The 18,082-nt window shown below is 40.5% G+C and overlaps 1 protein-coding gene across 1 annotated transcript; it reads left to right on the plus strand.

The window, feature by feature from the left end:
• Positions 1 to 8,109: 8,109 nt before the first annotated feature.
• Positions 8,110 to 17,538, plus strand: TMED2 (transmembrane p24 trafficking protein 2). Its single transcript, XM_029232598.1, has 4 exons — positions 8,110 to 8,384; positions 9,834 to 10,026; positions 12,854 to 12,961; positions 16,009 to 17,538. Exons 1-4 carry the CDS (start codon positions 8,205 to 8,207, stop codon positions 16,131 to 16,133), a joined length of 606 nt encoding a protein of 201 aa, XP_029088431.1. The 5' UTR covers positions 8,110 to 8,204; the 3' UTR covers positions 16,134 to 17,538.
• The last annotated feature ends 544 nt before the right edge of the window (positions 17,539 to 18,082 follow it).

The following is an 18,082-nucleotide window of genomic DNA, read 5'->3' on the forward strand; positions in this document are numbered from 1 at the left end:
ATGACACAATAGACCAGATAGACTTAATTGATATTTATAGGACATTCCATCCAAAAACAGCAGATTACACTTTCTTCTCAAGTGCACACGGAACATTCTCCAGGATAGATCACATCTTGGGTCACAAATCGAGCCTCGGTAAATTTAAGAAAATTGAAATCATATCAAGCATCTTTTCTGACCACAACGCTATGAGATTGGAAATGAATTACAGGGGAAAAAACGTAAAAAACACAAACACATGGAGGCTAAACAATACGTTACTAAATAACCAAGAGATCACTGAAGAAATCAAAAAGGAAATCAGAAAATACCTAGAGACAAATTACAATGAAAACACGATGATCCAAAACCTATGGGATATAGCAAAAGCAGTTCTAAGAGGGAAGTTTATAGCAATACAAACCTACCTCAAGAAACAAGAAAAATCTCCAATAAACAATCTAACCTTACACCTAAAGGAACTAGAGAAAGAAGAACAAACAAAACCCAAAGTTAGCAGAAGGAAAGAAATCATAAAGATCAGAGCAGAAATAAATGAAATAGAAACAAAGAAAACAATAGCAAAGATCAATAAAACTAAAAGCTGGTTCTTTGAGAAGATAAACAGAATTGATAAACCATTAGCCAGACTCATCAAGAAGAAGAGGGAGAGGACTCAAATCAATAAAACAAGAAACGAAAAAGTAGTTACAACAGACACCGCAGAGATACAAAGCATCCTAAGAGACTACTACCAGCAACTCTATGCCAATAAAATGGACAACCTGGAAGAAATGGACAAATTCTTAGAAAGGTATAACCTTCCAAGACTGAACCAGGAAGAAATAGAAAATATGAACAGACCAATCACAAGTAATGAAATTGAAACTGTAATTAAAAATCTTCCAACAGGGGCTTCCCTGGTGGCACAGTGGTTAAGAATCCGCCTGCCAATGCAGGGGACACGGGTTCGAGCCCTGGTCCAGGAAGATCCCACATGCCGCAGAGCACCTAAGCCTGTGCGCCACAACTACTGAGCTTGAACTCTAGAGCCCATGAGCCACAACTACTGAAGCCCGTGCGCCTAGAGCCCATGCTCTGCAACAAGAGAAGACACTGTAATGAGAAGCCTGTGCACTGCAACGAAGAGTAGCCCCTGCTCTCCACAACTAGAGAAAAGCCCCTGCGCAGCAACAAAGACCCAATGCAGCCAAAAATAAATAAATAAAATAAATTTATTTTTTAAAATATGGCTTAAAAAAAATCTTCCAAAAAACAAAAGTCCAGGACCAGATGGCTTCATTGGTGAATTCTATCAAACATTTAGAGAAGAGCTAGCACCCATCCTTCTCAAACACTTCCAAAAAATTGCAGAGGAAGGAACACTCCCAAACTCATTCTACAAGGCCACCACCCTGATACCAAAACCAGACAAAGATACTATAAAAAAAGAAAATTACAGACCAATATCACTGATGAATATAGATGCAAAAATCCTCAACAAAATACTAGCAAACAGAATCCAGCAACACATTAAAAGGATCAAACACCATGATCAAGTGGGATTTTGCCCCAGGGATGCAAGGATTCTTCAATATATGCAAATCAATCAATGTGATACACCATATTAACAAATTGAAGAATAAAAACCATATGATCATCTCAATAGATGCAGAAAAAGCTTTTGGTAAAATTCAACACCCATTTATGATAAAAACTCTCCAGAAAGTGGGCATAGAGGGAAACTACCTCAACATAATAAAGGCCATATATGACAAACCCACAGCAAACATCATTCTCAATGGTGAAAAACTGAAAGCATTTCCTCTAACATGAGGAACAAGACAAGGATGTCCACTCTCATCGCTATTATTCAACATAGCTTTGGAAGTCCTAGCCTCGGCAATCAGAAAAGAAAAAGAAATAAAAGGAATACAAATTGGAAAAGAAGAAGTAAAACTTGCTGTTTGCAGATGACATGATACTATACATACAGAATCCTAAAGATGCCATCAGAAAACTATTAGAGCTAATCACTGAATTTGGTAAAGTTGCAGGATACAAAATTAATGCACAGAAATCTCTTGCATTCCTATACACTAACAACGAAAGATCAGAAAGTGAAATTAAGGAAACAATCCCATTCACCAATGCAACAAAGAGAATAAAATACCTAGGAATAAACCTACCTAAGGAGATAAAAGACCTGGACTCAGAAAACTATCAAACACTGATGAAAGAAATCAAAGATGATACAAACAGATGGAGAGATATACCATGTTCTTGGATTGGAAGAATCAATACTGTGAAAATGACTATACTACCCAAAGCAATCTACAGATTCAATGCAATCCCTATCAAATTACCAGTGACATTTTTTACAGAACTAGAACAAAAAATCTTAAAATTTGTATGGAGACACAAAGGACCCCAAATAGCCAAAGCAGTCTTGAGGGAAAAAAATGGAGCTGGAGGAATCAGACTCCCTGACTTCAGACTATACTACAAAGCTACAGTAATCAAGACAATATGGTACTGGCACAAAAACAGAAATATAAATAAATGGAACAGGATAGAAAGCCCAGAGATGAACCCATGCACCTATGGTCAACTAATCTATGACAAAGGAGGCAAGGATATACAATGGAGAAAAGACAGTCTCTTGCATAAGTGGTGCTGGGAAAACTGGACAGCTACATGTAAAAGAATGAAATTAGAACACTCCCTAACACCATACACAAATATAAACTCAAAATGGATTAGAGACCTAAATGTAAGACCAGACACTATAAAACTCTTAGAGGAAAACATAGGAAGAACACTCTGACATAAATCACAGCAAGATCTTTTTTGATCCACCTCCTAGAATAATGGCAATAAAAACAAAAATAAACAAATGGGACCTAATGAAACTTAAAAGCTTTTGCACAGCAAAGGATACTACAAACAAGATGAAAACACAACCCTCAGAATGGGAGAAAATATTTGCAAATGAATCAACGGACAAAGGATTAATCTCCAAAATATATAAACAGCACATGCAGTTCAATATTAAAACAACAAACAACCCAATCCAAAAATGGGCAGAAGACCTAAACAGACATTTCTCCAAAGAAGACATACAGATGGCCAAGAAGCACATGAAAAGCTGCTCAACATCACTCATTATTAGAGAAATGCAAATCAAAACTACAATGAGGTGTCACCTCACACCAGTTAGAATGGGCTTCATCAGAAAATCTACAAATGACAAATGCTGGAGAGGGTGTGGAGAAAAGGGAACCCTCTTGCACTGTTGGTGGGAATGTAAATTGATACAGCCACTATGGAGAACAGTATGGATGTTCCTTAAAAAACTAAAAGTAGAATTACCATATGACCCAGCAATCCCAGTACTGGGCATATATGCAGAGAAAACCATAATTCAGAAAGACACATGCACCCCAATGTTCATTGCAGCACTCTTGCATTAGCCAGCACATGGAAGCAACCTAAATGCCCATCAACAGACGAATGGATAAAGAAGTCGTGGTACATATATAAAATGGAATATTACTCAGCCATAAAAAGGAACGAAATTGAGTCATTTGTTGATACGTGGATGAATCTAGAGACTGTCATACAGAGTGAAGTAAGTCAGAAAGAGAAAAACAAATATCGTATATTAACACATATACATGGAGCCTAGAAAAATGTTGCAGATGAACCAGTTTGCAGGGCAGAAATAGAGACACAGATGTAGAGAACAAATGTGTGGACACCAAGGGGGGAAAGTGGTGGGTGGTGGGTGGTGGTGGTGGTATGAATTGGGAGATTGGGATTGACATATACACGAATATGTATAAAACAGATAACTAATAAGAACCTGCTGTATAAAAATAAAATAAAATTCAAAAATTCATAAAAAATAAAAAAAGAAAAAGTCGAGAGAGAGAGAGAGACAGAGAGAGAGAGAGAAAACAAGGAAGAAGCACAACAGTTCCTTTTGTGACCTAGCTTTGGAAGTCACAGACTGTGACATCTTCCACATTCTCTTAGGCAAAGGTCAGTCACTAAGTCAATTCTGCCTCCCATTCCAGGGGAGGGGAATTAGGCTCCAATATATATATATATATATATATTTTGCCTGTGCCGTGCAGCATGTGGGATCTTAGTTCTCCGACCAGGGATCGAACCCGTGCCCCCTGTAGTGGAAGCGCAGAGCCCTAACCACTGGACCGCCAGGGAATTCCCTAGGCTCCACCTTTTGAAGGGCGGAGGATCACGGAATTCCTGGATATATTTTGAAACCATCATAACAGGCAGTGATAGAGCTGAGGAACCCAACAGGATGGTGAGACAGTGCACAGATTAACAAAAGCAGAAAGACACCAACCCATTTAGGATTAGAGAAAGGAAGGGACGAATTAGGACTGTCAAAGCTCAGGACCCAGGACCACCCAGTGGAATCGGGACCTTCAGAGGGGCTGGAGCCTTGAACATGCAGTCACTAGCGGAGGTGCTTCCCAAAGCAGTGAGGGAGACAAACGCTCTGGCTTCTTCCTTCCTCCGCCCTCTAATCTTCCGCCAGTGCCTGGCACCGGCTGAACCTACCAGGAAGCAGAGTGAAAGGGAGCCTGGGAAACAGATTTCCTTGTGATGCAGAGGTGAGCAGAGAGGTCTGGGATGGGTCTGAGATTAAAGGCCTAGCACGGAGTCCCCCAGAACAGCTTATTTGATTAAGTGCTGATGTTGTGGTCAAACTTGTATTGAATTTTCATTATTTTTGTATATCAATATTGTTATTAATAAAGTGACTTAAAAAAATTTTTGGTTGTGTTTTCGTTGCAGCGCATGGGCTTTCTCTAGTTGCCGCGAGCAGGGGCTACTCTTCATTGTGGTGCGCGGCCTTCTCATTGCAGTGCCTTCTCTTGTTGCAGAGCACAGGCTCTAGGCGCATGGGCTTCAGTAGTTGTGGCGTGCAGGCTCAGTAGTTGTGGCTTGTGGGCTCTAGAGTGCAGCCTCAGTAGTTGTGGCACATGGGCATAGTCGCTTCGTGGCATGTGGGATCTTCCCGGACCAGGGCTTGAACCTGTGTCCCCTGCATTGGCAGGCGGATTCTTAACCACAGCGCCACCAGGGGAGTCCCTAAAGTGACATTTTAAAAGTGAAAATTAGGGACTTTCCTGGTGGGCCAGTGGTTAAGACTCCGTGCTTCCACTGCAGGGGGCACGGGTTCCATCCCTGGTTGGGGAACTAAGATCCCACACGCCGTGTAGTGTGGAAAAAAAAAAAACTGAAAAAAGAAAAGAAAAATGAAAGAAAATTCTCCAGTCTCCTTTACTCTTTCCTAATTTTAAAAAAGACTTCTGTGGGACCAGAAGGGAAGGGGAATGTTAATGCCCAGACAGGAGAAAGCTGATTTAGCCTTTCTGTGGAAACAGCCTTTGTTCTTCTCTTTAAAACTTGTCAGCATTGGAGAACTGACTATGCAACTGATACAAATCCCTCATCACTTTCTAACCTGGCTTCCTAGTCTCTGCCACAAGCCTCTGATTCCACGAAGAAATAATTTATCTTGTCCACTCTATGTCCATACAAGAATGTGTACGTGAATGTTCATAGCAGCTTTCCTAATAATAGCCCAAAAGTGGAAACAACCCAATGTCCATCAATGGGTGAATGGGTAAACAAAATATGGTCTATCCACATAATACAGTATTGTTCTGCCATAGAAAGGAATGGTATACTGACACAGGCTACAACATGGATGAACCTTGAAAACATTATGCTGGGTGAAAGAAGCTGGTCACAAAAGGCCACATATTGTATGATTTCCTCCCACAGAGACAGAAAGTAGATCAGCCTGGGGTGGGGGGCGGTATGGGGAATGGGGTATGACTGCTAATAAGTCAGCATTTCTTTTTGGGTGATGAAATGTTTTGGAACTAGACAGTGGTGATGGCTGAACAACTCTGCGGGTGACCTGACAAATCCTGAGAGCCTGTAGTTCTTTGAATTAATTTGTCTTCAGATCCTGAAATATTGTTGAAAGATACTTGATGAGTAATTATGACAAGGGTGCTAAAAAGAAAAACCTGGGCAAAGAAGAAAATATACCATGTAGTTGATAGATTTTATAGTTTTGTGATTAGAGTTACTTTTGTCTCTTTTCCAATTTTTGATAGCACCATTACTTTTATAATATAACATATAAATTTATAGATGACTTCTGGCTGCATCTTTGGTTTGGCCACCACCATGTTTTCAAAAATTGGAGTTGAATGTATTTAGATACAGCATCTATGCTTCAGTTTGCCACACTCCTCCCTACTCCCTATTGCCTTAAGCTGATGCCATCTCATATAAACTGCCTGATCCCTGAAGGCATTTGGATTTGGGTCCCATGACTTACATAATAAAACCCCCATAATATACAATTCACTGTGGTCCACTGAGATGCTAAGTGTCCCCATTTTAAATCCCTGACAAGTGGAGTTAGAATGTTATTTAATCAGTTTGAAAATGAAAATTAACATTTAACATCCAGATAAAAACAGAATTGTTCTTGGTACTTTTCTACAGAGTTGGGTTGCTTGGGAAGTAAAAAAGGCTATATTTGTCAGTTTAATTCACTTTAATAGGAAACCTCTTAAGGTACAAGCAGAAGGAGATTTACTATAGGGAAATAGTGGCTTCTAAATGGGCTGGTGAGGCTGGAGAAGCAAGCTCTAGGCTGAGCCTCCCTCCAGTGAAGGCTGCCAGGATAACATTATGGAACTGACCTGCCAGGAAAAGCAGGGCCTTTTGCAAGGTGGGGAATCAGGGGACCATTACTAGAACTCTGAGTTCAGTAACACATTGTCACAGCCAGGAACCTTCCATCACCCAAGCTGCACCTGTTTCTTGACACCTGAGTGGGAAACTGGATACTGGGCCACTACTGCCCCCTATTGCCTGATAGCCTTTGAAGAAATAATCCCTCAAACTTGCACAGCACATCTATGTACATAGCGTCACCGGATCCTCATGATAACTTTACCAGATAAGCAAAGAATGTGGTGGCACATTTTTTATAGATAGGGAAATTAAGGTTCAGAGAGGTGATGGAACATAATTAAGGTCACACAGCTATGTGCAACACTGGAGTAACAACCCATATCTCATCTTCAGGCCAGTTCAGTGAACTTGATATGTCAGCTAACATGTCATGAGTGAGGTTTTTTGTGGCCCTATGCTACAGCCTAAGAGCATAGTACAGACATGCCAGGACTAGTGCCTCAAGAGTGACACAGACTGGTAAATAACGATAACTCAGTAGGCACAAATCTGCCTTGTAAACACAGAGGAAGGGGTCTAGTATTTGGCAGAAGGAGGTCTGGAGAGGACATCTGAGTTGGGTTTTGAGGGATGAGTAGGAGTATGCCAGGAGGCAAAGACTGGAAAAAAATTGTCTTAGTAGCTGGCAAGAGCTAAAGGGGTGTGGGGTGTCAGCAAGACTTTGGGGAGGTGAGAGACTTCTAATTTTGGAGGATGTAGACAAGGTAAAGTTTTTTTGTTTTTTGTTTTTTTGTAGTTGTATTATATACATACAGTAAAATACGGAGCGTTACTGTTAAGTATACACCTTCCTGAGTTTTAAAAAAAGCGTACGTAAACACTCATGTACCCATCATTTAGGTGGCGATATAAAACATTTCCAACATCGCAGTAGGTTTCCTCGTGCCCCTTCCCAGTCTATACCTGTCCCCATCCTTCCCCAGTCGGTTGTTGCGAGGTGAGGGGAGGCTAACGTAAAATCTCAAGTCCTTGGCTTCAGCCCCATTCCTCCTTCCACTCCTATTGCTGCCTCCAAATCTTTCGCCGTCTTCATGGATAATCCTAAGAACGTCGTGCATGGGGCGGAAGAGGTTTCTTGATACTACCGCTTTCTAGTGTGCTTCACGGAAACTTAGGCTGTACGCGAACGGGGATAGGGATACGGACGATGGTTTCTGGTCCTTCGGAGCCACCGTCCAGGCTCGAGCCGCGCAGAGCCGCCTTGTCCCTCGGCGGCCGCCGTGCGTCCGTTACGTGGCAGCAACTGGCGCCCACCAATCCACGGCGCCCGCATCAGCCCCCTCGGGTGGCGCAGCCGGAAGGGGCGGAGCTGAGGTGGCGGCGGCTGAGACGACAGCGGTGGCAGCGGCGTCGGCGGCTCTGGAGGCCGCAGTCCCGGTCCTGGCTTCGGCCCCAGCCCCACCATGGTGACGCTTGCTGAGCTGCTGGTGCTCCTGGCCGCCCTCCTGGCCACGGCCTCGGGCTACTTCGTCAGCATCGACGCGCATGCCGAGGAGTGCTTCTTCGAGCGGGTCACCTCGGGCACCAAGATGGGCCTCATCTTCGAGGTGGCCGAGGGCGGCTTCCTGGACATCGACGTGGAGGTGCGGGCGCGTTGCCCGCGGCCGAGGCGGGGTCGCGCGGCCGCTCGGGGGTTGTCGGCACCCGGGGCCCGCGGGGGGAGCGGGACACGGAGGCCGCTGTCCGAGTACTGGGAGGGGCCCGAGCCGCCACCCGGCGACCCCCTAACGGTCCCTTTCCCCGCGCCCGCCCGGATTCCGGGCTCTGCTCGGGATAGGGAGCCGTTGCGTGCTTGCTTTGGATTCTCAGCTTGAACGGCGTGTTCCCCTTGGAAGCTCTCGCCGAGCTTTGTCGACCAGGCGCCGCGTGTCAGCTCCGGGCCCAGGAGGCGTTTCACAGTCGCGTTTAGCTGGTGGCAGGTCTCGATCCGGTCATCAGCTGCTTCCCTTCATAAAGCAAATTAAAGTTGGGACGTGGCGTGGAAACTTCTGAAAAAGTAAATCGGAAGCTATGGAGGAGTGCTAGGCAGACGTTCACGTTGTGTTTGCCTTTATTTTTTTCACTCGAGTTAACTTGTTCTTACACAAACCTCCGGATACCTCGTTTAGCCATCTCATGAGTAGGAGAGTGGAGTTGGGTCATGCAGTTTAGAAGTGACTGCAGCGTAGTATCTGGAGAAAACGGAAAGTTAGTTTAAGAAACGCAGTCCCTAAAATTTCTCCTGTGTCTATTTTTAAGTCCAGGGAATGACTCGCCTCTGACTTTCTTTTTAGGAAACCAGATGTAATTACTATTTAAATTCACCTGTTAGTATGATTAATTGGGTCTAAGGATTTTCCATCTGACAGTGACCATCAACTGAGTGGGCCATAAATCGCACAAAACAAGTGAAGTCCAGAAATAAGGAGATGACGGAAGGAATGACTGTTAAAATTAGCTAAGATCTTAAGACATCAACTATTTCAGTCTGCAAGTTTTACAGGTGGCACGGGCTTCATAAGAGGAACTGACTTGAGCAAGGCCTAACAGTGGGGTAACACACTGGGATGAGAACATGGGGCTCCCAATTTCCAACCTAGTCCTTTCCCTTAGGCCTTTAGGCATCTCAGATGAAGCAGATTCCTTTACCGGCAGATCAATCAGGAAAACCTAGACGTGTAGCTTGCTCAAAATTCTTAGTTTTAAAGAGGTTTCTTTTTTTCTGGTTTTGATATTAACAGCTACATATTTGCCTGTTTGTTGGTGGTGTTGGGCCACTTGAAGACAAGTGTAAGGTGTGTTTCTGAGGGGTTTACGTTTAAGTTGGACAAATAAGACAGATGTTGTCACATAGACAAATGTAGAGTTGAAGGGTGTTCAGAGAGCCTTGTTTCTTAAATGGGAGAACTGCAGCCCAAAGAGGTTACTGTCAGTAACTGAAGTGGAGCCAACGGCAGGTTACATTTTCTTAGAGAATGTTCTATTGCCAACAGACATCACTTAACGATTTTAAATCTTTTGAGCTATCTCACGCGTTTCTCTCCTGCTTCCAGATTACAGGGCCTGATAATAAAGGAATTTATAAAGGAGACCGGGAGTCCAGTGGGAAATACACATTTGCTGCTCACATGGATGGAACATATAAGTTTTGTTTTAGCAATAGGATGTCCACCATGACTCCAAAGATAGTGATGTTCACCATTGATATTGGGGAGGCCCCCAAAGGACAAGACATGGAAACAGAAGGTGAGATGAACATTCAGAAGATTGATAACACATTCTAAGAGTTAATATTAATTCTGTACGTTTTATCCACCTGAGTGGAGTGTTTGATATCTTATTTAAGTTCTCTGACTGTATTTATGACCAAATTTTTGTGAAATATACTTTTTATTTATCGAAATCTCCTAATTAACAAAAAGAAGTTATTGGAGGTTCATGTTTATATTTTACTTCTTTACAGTTGCCATTTCAGGCAGCTTAGTCACTTACGCCCTTGTAAGCATGTAGGTTACATGTGTCTTAGGTTGTTTGTTCTGTTAATTTGCTTATTCTGGTATATACATTTTTAGTTGCTCATTTGTATACATGACTAGTTTAGCTAAACTTTTTGTATGTGTGTGTTTATATCTTACACTTTTCTTCAGGTGGTGGAGATACCTGGGATGGTATGTGGATTGATTTTTGACAGCATCCTGTCTTTCTGCATATTTTTGTTGGCTACTGTCTAATTTCTGCTTTCCTTCTTTCTAACCTCAGTTTGTTAGCATGAGAGTGTTTTTTCTCTTAGTTAAAAAAAAAACCCTACAGCTAATTTAGAGTTTTAGAGTGGTTGTTTTTTGGTGGTTTTCTATTTGGTTACAGGAGATACAGGTTAGGTCATTTGAAACTTGGTTAGATGTGAAATGCAGTTCTAGGAGCCATGTCTAGATAAGGTGACAAAAGGTTTGTCAGACATATGTTGCAGTTGGATTAATGTTTATTCCTCAGCTGACCAGCAGTGAACCCTAAATTGATTCTTCTGGATAAATTGCTTACCAGGAACCAGCACGTAAGGATTTTTTTTTTTTTTTTTTGGGCACAGTACATTTCAGGATTTTTGGAAACTAGTAGTAGTAGTAGTTTTAATAGTACTTCCTAGTATTAATGTGATAATCATTTGCCCTAGATAGTGAGCACTTAGTAGAGTACTTACATAAAGAAGGTGAGCTGTTTTTAGGTGTTGAAATCTATAGAATTTAGAGAATCATACTACTAAGAAATTTCTGTGCTTGCTTTCCAGGGTCGTTTGCAGTTCAGGACTTGGCTAATTCTCAAGGAGAATTAGGAGTTTTGAAGGGCTTTGACTGTGTTCATTTTCTGGAAATTAGTCCTTTCTAAATAGTCAGAAAATGTTGGCTGATGAATGTGAATACTCTTCTTAAATCTTTTAACATGATATTTAAAATTCTCACTTTTGCTTGTTTATATCAGTGAATGGCAGCTATAAAATCAAGCTTTCCTGTAAAGCAGTGGTTCTCAGGTTAGGATGATTTTTGCCCCCCAGGGGACATTCGGCAGTATCTGGAAACATTTTTGATTCTCATGGCTGGGTTGGTGGTTGTACAATGCATCGGACAGCTTCCCACCACAAAGAATTATGTGGTCCAGAATGTCCACAGTGCTTCTCCTGAGAAACCCTGCTCTAAAGGTTCCACCTAGTGCATGGGCTTCTCACATGAAGCTAGTGAGAGATCATTTGTGATTCCAGCCCAACTACCTTAAAATGGTAGAGGCTCTTGGTTTCTCTTAAGAAATGTAGGATTATCTGTGGCAATTTGGAATTCAAGATGAGGCCCAATCTTGGGCAGTCCTGAAGAAACCCCTCCAATGCAGTCTTCCCTTGTGGTATATTTTTTTCATACCTGTTTGTTCATTGTCATAATACAGCATTACGTAGAAGCATACACTTATGTTTCAGAACTGTTAGTTTACCTTGCTAAAGAGAATACCTGCTTTTAAACCTTGCGTGGCTGAGAGCTTGTTTCTTCACTTGCAGTGCCTGCTGTTTCCCACTGTAGTGAAATTATTGCTTTGACTGTAATAGAAGAATGTTGAATTGGTGTGGATTTTCCTCAGAACATCTTCATGTTTTTCTCTGCTCAGCTTCATAAAGATTAAAAGTCAGTTTTGATACTACTCCTAAATTAACATTAGAGTTATATGATTTTTTAAGAGTAGATTTTGATTTAGTTTAAATATCATTATTTATAGGATTATTATTAGGGTTTTGTTTATTTTATGTTTTGTGGCACCTCCTCCCCACCCCCCCACCCCCCGCCAGTCTTTTTATTTTCTCCACTATGGTTAGCAGTGAGTTTAGTGAACTTAAGTTAAGAATTCCTTGGAAGACATTTCTTAGGGTTGTAGTCCTTTAGTTAGTAAACGTTGTATAGTATGTTTCCTACTCTGAAAAGGGTTTCTCTACTGGGAATGAACTTGAAAAAATGCGTTGAGAATTAAATTGTCATCAGTGGTCCAAAATGATGTCTGAGCCATTTCTTAAAAATAGCTTCAAAAAAAAAAAAAAAAATAGCTTCTTTTGGGGCTTCCCTGGTGGCACAGTGGTTAAGAATCTGCCTGCCAATGGAGGAGACACGGGTTTGAGCCCTGATCTGGGAAGATCCCACATGCCGTGGAGCAGTTAAGCCCGTGCGCCACAACTACTGAGCCTGTGCTGTAGAGCCCGCGAGCCACAACTACTGAGTCCGTGTGCCGCGACTGCTGAGGCCTGCGCACCTAGAGCCCGTGCTCCGCAACAGGAGAGGCCACCACAATGAGAAGCCCATGCACCGCAACGAAGAGTAGCCCCCGTTCGCCGCAACTAGAGAAACCCCGCACGCAGCAACAAAGACCCAACGCAGCCAAAAATAAAATAAAATAAATAAATTTAAAAAAATTTCAAAAAATAGCTTCTTTTGTATGCCTTCTCTGGAGGAATTTTTTGGTGTTCTTTTTTTTTTACTGCTTTATAAGTGTTTTTCAGAAAGAGATTGCCAAGTATGTGCTAATCTGTTTTCAAATCCGTTTGTAGCTCACCAGAACAAGCTAGAAGAAATGATTAATGAGCTCGCAGTGGCGATGACAGCTGTAAAGCATGAACAGGAATACATGGAAGTTCGGGAGAGAATACACAGAGCAAGTAAGTTAATGATTTGACTGGGGGCCGTGTCTGGGGGCCGTGAATTGGTGATGGTGTATTACCCAAGAGCTTGCTTGTATTTTCCTCATTTGGAAATTTTGCAAACATAAACATACTAAAATATTGACTTAAAAAAACATCGATGCAAAGATATTTTTTGAGTATACATATTTCTTTGTAGAGCTTTGTACTAGACTAGTTTATTATTGGGACATTCATTCTGAACCAAACCTTAAGAGTTTAAAAAAATGTGTGGTAAGCTAGGGAGTAAGCTAATGGTTTTTGTAAAGCAGAAGGGAAAAACACTGAAAAATGGATATTGCTTTTTTTTTTTTAACTTTTTATTTTATATTGGAGTATAGCCGATTAACAAAGTTGTGATAGTGTCAGGTGCACAGCAAAGCGACTCAGCCATACATATACATGTATCCATTCTCCCCCAGACTCCGCTCCCATCCAGGCTGCCACATAACATTGAACAGAATTCCCTGTGGTATTGCATTGGTTTTAAATCACACATCTGAAACTTTTGTGCCAGTGTGGTAAATGTTATATGCTGAGGCTTAGCTGTTTTTCTAAAACCTAATGTTTAGTCTAGTTAAAATAGAAAGCATTAAACCATGAATAGAGGTACTCACCAGGTGAAGATCAGTTTGGGCTCCCAAGTTTGTAAACTGGGAATTGAGAATGTATTAGTCTTCAGAAACATTGATAATTGGAATCCCGTCTTAGGTTGCAAAAGCCTGTTTTAGCCCAGGATGTAGCATTAATTATGTTGGTTTTGCATTTAAAATTAAGAGATAACCATATTGACCCACAGACCAGATGACCATATTTTAGATCTAGGTCCACACCCATTCAGTATCTTCATCCTCCAGGTTGTCCTTGGGGATAGACCTCACTGGGAGCAAGCTCGTCTGTAAATGCAAAGTGGCTTATGTCTGGAATCTTTGTTTTGAAGTTGGGGTAGGGAGTGGAGAGAAGAGCGACTCAAATAGATAAGAACAGGTTGAATTTCTTCAAGATGTGATTTCTGTTCTTCCCACCCTCTTACATCTATTCTTGCTGCTGATGGAAAGGCCCCTTTAAGACCTAGAGTGCAGACTTCACCTGTCGTTGGTAGAATAATGAGTAAATGTAACAGACTGGAGAAGTGCCTCTGTTCTCCCTTTTTTGGGATGGAATGGGGCCTGAGATGGACCAAGGCTTTTATGCATACTCTCTTGCCTCTTCCTCCATGATTCCTTCTCCTTGCCTGCACTCTTGATCTCCTCACCCTCTGGAATCCCTACCTTCTCTCCCTCACCTGTTGGTTATTTTGCTCCCAGGTGGGGGCCAGCCCATTCTGGGATGAGAAGGGCAGTGAACAAAGTGTGAGGACTCAGAGTTTTCACTGCTTTGTAGTTTAAGTAGTTCAGGCCAGGTGGCTTTAAGGAAATAGGAGGTTCTTGGGAACACAGCAGCCAGAGGAAGCACCAGTCTTCCAGTCTATGGGGACATCCAACCTTATTCTCTCGTCGTTAATTTGAATGGAGATACTCTTGTATTTGTTTCACAAACAAAATAGAATTTTAGACATTCAGTTTAATTTCACAAATCAAATAGTTCCCACAATGTTGTTTGTTATTTGTACATCTTCCTATAACACTGGCTTCTCAGAGATGGCTCTAATGAGACTTTTTTTTACACTACGGTATTGTAATAGCTCTGTGTTGCTTTTAGATCAGGCTAATGTGTGAATGGCATGAGAACAGCGTCTTATATACACACATTTTCCTAGATGGTTACTTTCCTATGTTAGTATGCTTCAGTGTGTTCTATTTAAGCTTAAAGATGCATTTTTCTATAAGTGAAGGGAGAGATAAATACTTCTTTTTATGTGGTTGCTTAATATTTTGAAGTGTTTACTCAGCCATCCCCCTTTTAGACAAAAATTTTAAGATGCTAGTCATTCAGTTATGCTAGAAATTGGTTACTAAGTTTGCAGCAGAAATAAACTTCATGCCATGGAATTAGCACTAAAATGTATGTGTTGGTGGTTTTTAGAGTTCTAGTTAATGTTCTTGGGCATGTGTCTGTTTTTACTGTGGGAAAAAAACCACTTTTTTGAATAAGTACAAGTTACCTTTCTGGAAACATTTAATTGCTTTTCACTTCTTTTTGAGTGATCATCAGTCCAGTATTTATTGCAATTCTAGTTTATCTTTTAATAAATGGTATACATACATCTAAAAATAGGACAGTTTTTCATCTATATTACTGTATTGCTCATTATTATTGTTTTTAGTATTGGCCATTTGCAGAAAAATCAGAAACTACCCAGTGCTTTTAAAAAGTTAAGGAATTTGATCAGGAAATGGAAAGAATGTGATATAAATTGAGTGGAATAAAATAATGTAGTCACGGCTGTTCCTTTGATGATCAAATTCTTAGCTTAAAAATGGGGTAAATCATGAGACTAGTTCAAGTTTGTCTAGTAGTAGCTGCCAGTACTGGTCCATGAAACTGAGAAACCTCACCATCTAGAGCAGATGCTAAGTACTGTACATAGTGCTCAGTAAATATTTATTGGGTAAATGCTTGAAGAGAAAGACACTTAGACTGACACATTTTGACTTGGTAGGTAGTGCTTTTTGGTTAACTCTGTGATCTTGAAATAATCTCTGGATTTTTTTTTTTAAGTCAATTTTCTGATTCAGCAAAAAGGTTTGTAATGCAGGGACTTTCTAATGTGTTGGATTGGGTTTTAACCCTAGACTGTGACCTTAGGCAGGTCACTTGTCCTCTCTTTTCTCATGCATAATCAGATTGGGCTTGACTGAACTCCATGAATCTTTAAGGTCTCATCTAAATCTAAAGTTCTCTGCTTCTAAGTTCGTTAAGTTGCTTGGGGACAAAAGACAGAGGTATTTAGAGTACTGTGAGTGTTGTGTGAAGTATTACTCTCACATGGAGTTAAGGATACGGGATAATTTATGATGCCTATGCTGTTTTTTTTTTCTTTCTTTCTTTTTGTTAAATTTTGTTTGTTTGTTTGTCCTCAACAGTCAATGACAACACAAACAGCAGAGTGGTCCTTTGGTCCTTCTTTGAAGCTCTTGTTCTAGTTGCCATGACATTGGGACAGATCTACTACCTGAAGAGATTTTTTGAAGTCCGGAGGGTTGTTTAAAAAGCCTTTTCCTGATGATCTGAAACTCATAATTCACTGTTTACCAGACATCTTGGTCATAATAATGTCATTAGTTTCTATGTTTTTATTTTCTAAACTGTACATTCACAGCTTCTGTTTCTTTGTGATTAATAGATATTGGGGGAAAACACTTTTTTAGGAAAGTTATAGTGAAAATTTGACATGTGACTGGCATGATTTCATATTTCAGTTCTTTCTCCATATACAGGTCCTTCCAGAACTCAAACACTGTAAGTGGAATTAGGTGTATAGTCCTTATTATATCTTCTTTCCTTTTGTTTTCATAGTAAAATGCAGTTTGTTCAGGATAGTACTTTACTGATAGTACTTTACTAAAAATGACTGCATTCTTGGGATCCCTTATCCTGCAGTTCAAGTCATTAAAGGTTCATTTTGTTGTTGAGTCCTTATCAGAAACAACAATCTGAATCTTGACATTTTCTGTCCAGCCTAATGGCAGAGCTCTGTGACTAGAGGATGCTACCAGGTTGGTACTTTTATACTTTGTCTGTCTTGTTTTTGCTTTAAAGATAAGACTTAAACCAACAACCTTTTTCCCCTTTAAAGTTTTACTTTGCTTAGAACTCAATCACCTCCACTTAAAATTGTTGACACAAGCAGCTAATAACCATTTTTTGGTTTCTGCCTAACCTTGTAAGAAGTCTCTATTAAAGCCAATTCTCTGGGTGTTGCAGTGAACGGTGGCTCTTTTTCTTTCTATGCTGGCACATCCACTTTCTCTACTCTTGGCACGGAGGAGGTATGCATTCACATAATTGGAAAAATCTGGATTTCTGAAGCCAAAGGGTTAAAAGCCTCTTGGATTTCTTTGCAGTGATATACAGCCACTATTTTATTTTTGATCAGTGGCATTTTGGCCACTGTTTAATTAGTGTACTGAGCATTACTGTCAGTACTAGGGTGTTTGTTTTTCTAGGGTCTTTCTTTTTTTGGCACATGTGAATTTTGTATAAAACGAAATGACTTTCTCTTGGCCTCTGATGATGGGTTTAAAATTAAAGGAGCATCTAGTTTTGGTGTGGGGATGATCCAGGATTATGTTGTGACTGATGTATATTGATTACTTGTACATTTGTTTTGGATCTTTGCAAGGGGAAAACTACAAGTAACGAGTTTTATATAATTAATTTAAATTTGTTACAGGTTTTCATGTTCAGGATAAACAATTTTTCAACCTTGGGTGAAAATACTTGCAACAGTTTAAGGTGACTGTGTTTTACCTTAGGACAACTGTTGCATGCCAATTTGTGTGCGTGTGTGTGTGAAAACACTTCAAAATTGAGTTAAAAGATGTACATTTAAAATTGGTTGTGTATCTAATCTGCCCCAGGTCCAGTAAATAAACAATTCTTTTTAAAAACAGTCTTGGTATTCTGTGTTTTATATATTAACGATTAATTCACATTTGTTAAATACCAACTTGCTAATCATATTTGAAATGAGACATGTCATGTTTTCTGAGTAATGATGCCTGTTATAAATATGTTACTTTTTATGTCTGTAAACTTGAGGATAGTAAATAGGAACCCAATTTTAGGTTTCCCTGTGTGATTCCTTTGATGGGTTAGTGTTATTAACATCTTGAGTATTTTTTTCATTGGAAAAAAAGTTTGAGTTATTTTCACTCAACCACCTGGTTTGTCGATGTGGGAAATAACTTTAAAAGGGATCAAATGATTTGCCCAAGGCTCCCAGATGAAGAGTGATTGATGGGACCAGAATCTAGATCTCTGCCTTTAGAAATGTTTCCTCTTCCTCTATTACACAAAGGGCCTGCTAGTAATAAAAGAAACTATGGCTTATCCAGCACTGTGTAATGTTCTGGCCCGACGCTAAGAGCTTTACATGGTCTGCCTCATTTATTTCTCAAAACATCTATTACCTTGGGTGCTATTATAATCCTCATT

Source organism: Monodon monoceros, unplaced genomic scaffold (assembly GCF_005190385.1).
Source record: "Monodon monoceros isolate NGI ecotype Baffin Bay Population unplaced genomic scaffold, NGI_Narwhal_1 Super_Scaffold_1, whole genome shotgun sequence".
NCBI classification, from domain to species: domain Eukaryota; kingdom Metazoa; phylum Chordata; class Mammalia; order Artiodactyla; family Monodontidae; genus Monodon; species Monodon monoceros.